The sequence below is a fragment of the Clinocottus analis genome, unplaced genomic scaffold (genome assembly GCF_023055335.1).
Source record: "Clinocottus analis isolate CAN_PGR_092001 unplaced genomic scaffold, fCliAna1.0.p SCAF_22, whole genome shotgun sequence".
In the NCBI taxonomy this organism is placed as follows: Eukaryota; Metazoa; Chordata; class Actinopteri; order Perciformes; family Cottidae; genus Clinocottus; species Clinocottus analis.
Window position 1 is genome coordinate 10,577,501 of NW_027175954.1, and position 8,154 is coordinate 10,585,654.

The window sequence follows — 8,154 nt, forward strand, 5'->3', positions numbered from 1 at the left end:
GTGTGTGTGTGTGTGTGTGTGTGTGTGCGTGCGTGCGCGTGTGTTTTGTTTGAAGAATACAAAAGAAGAAAAATTGAAACAAAGAGGCAAATTGACCAATGCAACCAGACAGAAAAATAAAACAGAAAGGATAAAGACAAACAGGAGAGACATAGCAACATAGAGAAAGATCCAAAAAGAAAGCGAGATGGACGTATACTGTAGTCATACATGGAGACTTAGAGAGAGAGAGCAGAGAGAAGCAGAAGCCAAGCTTTCTGTGGCTTAGCCAGACTGGAGCGGTGGGACTTGGCTGGCTGTGGACCCTTGGCTTCACTATTAAAGCAAGGACGAAAAAAAAATCACAGTCAAAAAATGAAAAGGGCAAAGAGCTATGCCAAGAATGCACAGGCAAGAAGCAACACATTAGGTTTTTTCCTTCTGCCTGCCTCTCTATTTCCCCCAAGCAGATCTGAACAATAGGTGGGACAGCCACGAGCACTGAGCGGGATACATACGGGATCCTGCCTAATGACTCAGGTTGACTCTTGAAGTCTGAATCTCTCTCTGGTGAGCCCCCTTGAACACATTTTTGTTTTTGTATTCTCTTAAGTGTGTTTATGGTTGTTAAAATCATCTCATTCCACACAATATTTCGGTTATGTTACATATTGAGATCATTATCAGTCAACAGCCATTGCAACTCTGTGAGGCTGTACTAAGGTACTGTGATGCTTTGAGCTCAATAATAATATGTTCTTATAATCCAATTACAATGCTAACCGGCTTAAAGTTATCAGGTGCCAGGTTTACATCTTAGTTTTGTGTGTTAGCTAACATTGAAATGAAAGTACTGCTGAGACAGATGGAAATGTCAGGTATTTGATTACAAACCAAAGTATTCCACATATTAGAAAATGTGACCTGAATATGGACCTCGAGAAAAATTCATGAACTTTTCAGCTAAGCTATTGTAAATCATCCTGAGAGGGACATGAAAGTCTCAACCAAAACCATCTGATAGCTATTGAGATATTTCACTGAATAAATGGAAATGCTATGGCATGTGTTATAAGTTGTCAGTTTGTGTTTCATATTTTAAGTTTTGTGTTAGCCATTTGAAGGATATATGCATTGCATATCAGGCCTATAGAGAATTGAAAGTCGGAGTGGCATCAACACCTCTGTAATTTATGTTACTGGCACACATACACAAACACAGATCATTCCTCCATTTGTTTCCTCACAGACTATACAAAACAACACAATATCCCATAATGAAATCTGACTGACCCAGCTACTCAGAGCTAGTAATCATGGAGTAATAGTCGCCATGCCATAATCATATCACTAGGGGCATGAGGAGACTTAAAGGCTTTGCCAGATTAATAATGAAAAACAAGGACTTGTTTTTCTGACTTTTCCATCCACTGATACCCTAAGTAGAGGATTATAGCCTTTATATCATCTGACTCCAAAAAAGCTGTCACAGAGGGGGATATTTGGGGAAAATACACCCCAGAAATGGCTACACTATGGTGCACCAAAATATCTGGCTGGCGTGCCAGATGAGCACCAGAATGGCTTTGAAACAATAAAGGGTGAAAGATTGTATTGGCATGGATTGGAAAGCTAAAGCTGAACCCCTTTCTGCTGTTGAAGGTCTGATGGTTCAAAAGAAGCAAGGAAAGCAATTCTGAAAACTGATATTTTCACATCAACAATTGCCAATATCCAAAGAAAGCAAACAGGTACTACAAAGTAAAATACCAAGAGGTCCTTTGGCTATCTTCAACTGTCAAATGTTTGAAATTTGTTTGCCATGTGTATTGTATTGCAAAGCTGATTGTGTGTATGCAGCTGAGATGCAACCCCAAAGCCATGTCATATTCTGGGCTTGGGGGAGAAAGGATGATGCCAAGAAGTGAAACGCGATGACGAGTGGGTGTGTGAGAGCGAGAGGGGGAAAAGAAAGCCTTCCAAAGGCTCCTTTTTGCTGTGTGTGTGTTTGTGTACTCTCATACACACGCACATGCGATCAAGAGTGCATTTATGTGTGGGAAGAAGAAGTCCTTCCAGCCGGTTTTTTTCCTAGCCTCTTCCTGTGTCCCCCCGTCACACAATTCTCAAAGCCGGCGTCGGAGGGTTTGGCCTCAGCAAGATCCAACCCACTGGAGGAGACGGCGGAGAGGAGCCAGTGTTTCTCTCTCCCTTCACTCTCTCTCCTCAGAGCTCTGCCTGTTTCCACCACTCACTGAATGTTACTATGAATCCTGTTCACACACACACATTTCCACATCTCTCCATCCATAGTGTGTATCTCATATGACTTGGCAGAAGTGAACCATGTGTATGTGCGCACCAGCGCGAGAATGTGTGTGTTAAGAGTTTTGGCAGTTTTCTCAACGCAGCCTTACCAAAAGATCCACTGGGAAAAGTGGTTTTAACGCCCCCTCTCTTTTCTCTTCTTGTTTCCTTTCTCTCTCCATTTCACAATTACATCGCCTGTTTCTTAACGCTCTGCTCTCTTTCCTTCTAATTCCTCCCTTTTTTCTCCATTCCAACCTGTGGAAATCCTCTCTGCTTCTCCTTCGAGCTATTCCTTCTCGCTCGAATAACTCCAATCCCTGCTTTTTTCTTCATGCATATTAACTATCTATTCTCTATTAAAATAATGACATCATCATTTGCATAAAAAAACATTGTAAGATGTGCATGCATATCGGCCTGTAATTCAGGATGTAACTCTCCTAGCGCTGTCCACACACAATGAATGCTGATGGAGGGACATGATAGGTTATCCTGTAGGGAAGGCTGGTCAAATGAAATAGCTACTTGGTATTCCATCCCTCTGCAAAGCATGACACACAGGAGAGGGATGCTTGCAAATATGCAAATTATGAAATACTTCATATATTCCATGGCCTTCTTTAGTTCAATTGCAACAGAAATGATACATGTATTTTCTGTGTGTGAGGGCTGTGAAAATATATCTGAAAACATAACGAATGTTGTAAATACATGTGTGCACATATATAGGACTACCAGTACATGTGTTTGTAAAGTAAGTAAGTACATTTACTTAGGTACTGTACTTTTATGGGTTACTTTACACTTCTACTCCACTTCATTTCAGAGGGAAATATTCTACTTTTTTTCTTCAATATATATATATATATATATATATATATATATATATATATATATATATATATATATATATATATATATATATATATATATATATATATATATATATATATATATATATATGATAATAGTTAGGATTCATAGATATAAGGTTTTACATATGATCAGTTTATAACAAAGATGAAGCAATGTATGAACTTGTTAGTTGTAAAAAATATTTTTTGCTTTTTTTAATTTAGTTTCTGAATTTTGGACTGCTTTACTTATTCGACTTGACTTGACTTTATTTATGTGATGTGGACATCACAATGGCATTAAAATTCCTAGCACATATGCACAAGAAGAAAACCAGATGCACTGTTTTGAGTGTATATAGGGAAATGCTAATTACCTACCAAGGTGTGTGTGTGTATGTATGTGTATGTATGTGTATATATATATATATATATATATATATATATATATATATATATATATATATATATATATATATATATATATATATATATATACTGTTATTATCATAAAATGTGATAACATGGCATTACAAGAGAATACATCCACATATACATACATATTTACATACACAAAGTATGAAGGTGTATATGTGTGAACAAAGTTGTTTTTCTTTTAACCATAATTTCTTTCTTTATTAAAAGCCTTAAAATCGTGTTGTACTTTCAGTTCTGTTCTGAGGCATTTCCATTGCTTTGCTCCTCGAACAGAAAAGGCTAACTGACCAAATGAGGTTATGCACATTGCAACCCAGCAGTTCCCGTTTACTGAGGCTTCAGAGATGTTTATATGTATTGGTTTCATAGACGTTTGACCCTATTATAACACAGCAGAGTGGAAGGGTACTCTGAGAGAACAGACTTCCGCCAGTTTTTTATAATTTAAAATGATTGTCCCTCCCTATTCACAAGTTGATTTCAACTATTATGATAACAAAATGTAATAATTAAATAAAGTTTTAAAGCTACTCTCTCAATTTACCATCTCACTCCGATAACATTGTCCGATTCAAAATGAACAGATTCAGTTGAGCTTACTTCACACCCACAGATTGTTTTGATTTTTTAAACTTTAAAATATGACTCAACCGACACGGATTTAAGTGACATCACTTGAGGACAATTAACTGACTTCACCAAGCTCCCTCTGGAGATACAACATAGTTTTTTTTCCACATATGCAGTGCTCTCAACACCTCTCAACACACTTTAATGTGTCAAATTGGTGGAGCTCTGCTTTAACATTTCAACTACAACATAAAAACATAAAATGCAGCATAATGCATCCGTAATTATCATACAAAAGTACTTTGCTGACGAAGGTCATTTTGTCATAACGAGCACTTTTACTTGTTCCACTCTGTGGACACTACCGGCAAATTTTGTCCTGTTGCCAGTGATAGGGATCGAACCACACAGATGTCTCCCTGTCTTGTCTTCCACAGTCACTCCAGTGGCCCCGTTCTGCTCTGTGAAGTTCATCAGAGTTCATCTTCTTTGTCACTGCTGAGTTGAGGCTGGCTACTGTCTCCATCCATGTCTCGCTCATCTCTCCTCAACCATCTCTCCGCCCCTGTCCTTCCCTAGGTCCACTTCCACCTATCTCGGGGGAATAACTGCCCACACACACACACACACACACACACACACACACACACACACACACACACACACACACACACACACACACACACACCTCCCCCTCTGTCTGTCCCAAACCAACCCGACCTCACCCTGCCTCTCCCTCTGCTCTTTGGCTTCAGCCTCTTTGTGTGATGTCATTGAGGAGAAGAAGTGCAGCCTTTTGGTTTGTGTGTGTGTATATGTGGGAGTGTATGGGTGTATGGTGTGTGTGTGTGTGTGTGGGGGGTGGGGGGGGTCTGTGTGAGTTTGTGTGAGTCTGTGTGAGTCAGTGAGTGGGGGCATGCATGTGTGTGAGTATGTGAAAAAGAGCGAAAGAGAGAGAGAGGATCGACAGAAAGAAGGAAAGAAAGGCACAAGTGTCAGGTTTCTCTTTTCAATTCAGAGGCTCAACTCCTTTTTTAATCTAGAAAAGAGGGTGAAAACAGAAGGAAAGGAGAGAAGATAGCTTGGAACTTGAGCTGCTGACAGCTGTTTTTGTCCCCTCTCTCCTCACCCCTCATTCTTTCGTTCCGTTTCTGTCTCTTTACAGTTTCATGGCTGTGCGTGTGCCCAAAGCACAAACAGATATAAACAGATATACAACTGCCCATAAAACGATGCCCATTTAATTGGCTTTTTATCTGTTATCATGAAGAAAAGGTGTAATTAGAGTTGCGGTCTTTTTTCTACTGAGGGTAGCTTTTCAAATCACATCTTTCTCTCTTCCTGTGACGTCTCCCTCACCACATCCTGGTTTTGACTTCACCAGACGCTGACATAGCTGTCGTTTAACCGTTTTCCTGTCAATTTTCAGTTCACACACACATATGCTTGTACAGTATATGCTTTATTTGATTTATTTTCTTACAGCGCAAGCTAAAGTGCGTGTGCCCACACTGTTTGTTAAATAATTGTATACCATCATGGTAGGGTACTGTCCAATCTGTGGGAAGCCTGTCTACTTTGGTGAGTCTGACCCCCTACATTTTTACTCTATACGTCTGCCTTCCTTTATCTGTCTAGAATTTTCTCTTTAATTGTTTTCAGATCCCTCTCTTTCTCTCTCTCTCTCTCTCTCTCTCTCTCTCTCTCTCTCTCTCTCTCTCTCTCTCTCTCTCTCTCTCTCTCTCCTCTCTCTCTCTCTCTCTCTTTCTCCCTCTCTGTCTCTCTCCCTCTTTTCTTTTTTTCTTTTACTCGTTTCATCTGTATAGGAAAAAGTATGACTAAGAAAATTCCAGTTGTATTCATATACATTTTTAAAAGTGTCAAACCGGCCAAAAAAGTCTCTGGCATAAAAGAAAAGGTTAAAATGTATACTATTCATTATAAACCTTTCTTACAGTAAACATTATAACCTGTCAAACACAGGTGCAAGAAAGAATTATTGCACCTGTGTACAGTACACAGTATTAAGTACACACACACACACACACACACACACACACACACACACACACACACACACACACACACACACACACACACACACACACACACACATATATATCTATACACACCAACTCACAGAAACATAGTTAGCATCATTCATTTCCCCTGTGTTGTTCTTGGCACGTTAATATTTGCCTTGAAAGAGAGGCTTTGATATTCATCTTGATATGTACTACAAATGTTTTCTTGATCTATATGTCTCTATTCTCTCTTTGGAGGACAAAAACAATATCTTCTCTTCGGCTTTCACCTCTTTCAAGCATGCTCACACAAATGTCAGCACACACATCCATGATAACAACAGGATGTGGGTCTAGTCAAATGAGCTTGCACACTGCTTTCTGGGTTTCCTCCTTACCGCCTGTCTCTTTTAGTAGAGTCCTCTCCCACACTCAGATCTCAAACTATTGAATGCACAGCAGCACTTAAACCAAGTCTTTTGTTGTTTTAATTTTACGAGCTATTTTTATTTTTCTATTTATAAGCCAGTGAAGTTAAAACACTCTGCTGTTACCTAGTCCTTAACTACTCTGGCAACACAATTTCTGGTCTGTGTGTATACCTATAAACAGCAGTTTGTATTCATAACCAGACACCTAAATATGACTCTTTCTTGAAAATGACTGTAAATTAAAAAATATATATTTTTTAAAGTGATTGTCTTAAACGTCAGTGAATACATAGGAATTGTGTGCGAATGCAAAAAAATGTTTGACTTTTTTTTAATGAATTATCTATAAAAAGAGAACCCACCAGGCTTCTCATTATTCTTTATTTGGTGCAGGGGAGAAAAAGAGGTCCTTAGGGAGGGACTACCACCCTCTTTGTCTCAAGTGTCAAAAGTGCAACAGACAGCTCACACCTGGACAACATGCTGAGGTATGTGTGGACAATGAACGAGGCAATATGTAAAGTAAAACAAAGTCATTACATGAATGCAAAGGATTATGCAGTAAATTTGTTTTTTCAGTACGATGAAAAGCCATATTGTTCCCACTGCTACCTGAAGATGTTTGGTCCAAGAGGTACTGTCTTACCACTGTAAAAGCACACACACACACACACACACACACACACACACACACACACACACACACACACACACACACACACACACACACACACACACACACACGCACACACATTTTCTGAATGTATTTTTTTTGTGACTCCTTCTTGACAGGTAACAGGTGACATGGCATGATGCAGCTCCTTTAGACACCAGACTGAACCAACATGGACACATGCTGACAGGCCGACAAAAGACATGAGGACCTGTTTATAGGCCCCAAATCATGACAAAATGTATAAATAAATATAAATGACATAAAAGTAAGATATCTATCAACTTTACTTTACACAAAATGAAATATTTATAAATGTGTGATGACCATGTGATGCCACGTGTAGGTGATTGTTCACTTTTATAATGAAAATGAATATGGATGATAAATTGAAGTATTAATAAATGCATTTGTAAACATAACAATGTCAAACCTACTGAATGTCTTAGTCTGTGTGGTGGACTTTGTAATCAGGAGCCTACATGCTCATATCTGGGCGCACAGGGTGAATGTATTTGCTCACAAACTAACACATACTCTAATCACAGACAACACACATGCACATACAAAAAAAGAGTTGAGCTATAGGGTCCCCTTCTCTCCCTCATCAAGCAACCAGGGGAAAGGAGAAGAAATGAAGGAAGGAAGAAAGGAAGGAAGGAAGGAAGGAAGGAAGGAAGGAAGGAAGGAAGGAAGGAGGAATGGATGAGGATGGCTGCTGTTGGCAGGGTAAACCAGATCTTATGCCAGCAGAACCTGCTGGAGTGGGTATACAGTGAGGCAAAGACAGATCTCTCTCTCCCTCTCTCTCTCTCTCTCTCTCTCTCTCTCTCTCTCTCTCTCTCTCTCTCTCTCTCTCTCTCTCTCTCTCACAC

The 8,154-nt window shown here is 39.3% G+C and overlaps 1 protein-coding gene across 1 annotated transcript; it reads left to right on the forward strand.

Annotated features, from left to right (window-relative positions):
- Positions 1-5,668: 5,668 nt before the first annotated feature.
- Positions 5,669-7,620, forward strand: zgc:195282 (uncharacterized protein LOC100192223 homolog). Its single transcript, XM_068589094.1, has 4 exons — positions 5,669-5,732; positions 7,000-7,094; positions 7,186-7,240; positions 7,399-7,620. Exons 1-4 carry the CDS (start codon positions 5,690-5,692, stop codon positions 7,407-7,409), a joined length of 204 nt encoding a protein of 67 aa, XP_068445195.1. The 5' UTR covers positions 5,669-5,689; the 3' UTR covers positions 7,410-7,620.
- Positions 7,621-8,154: the final 534 nt, after the last annotated feature.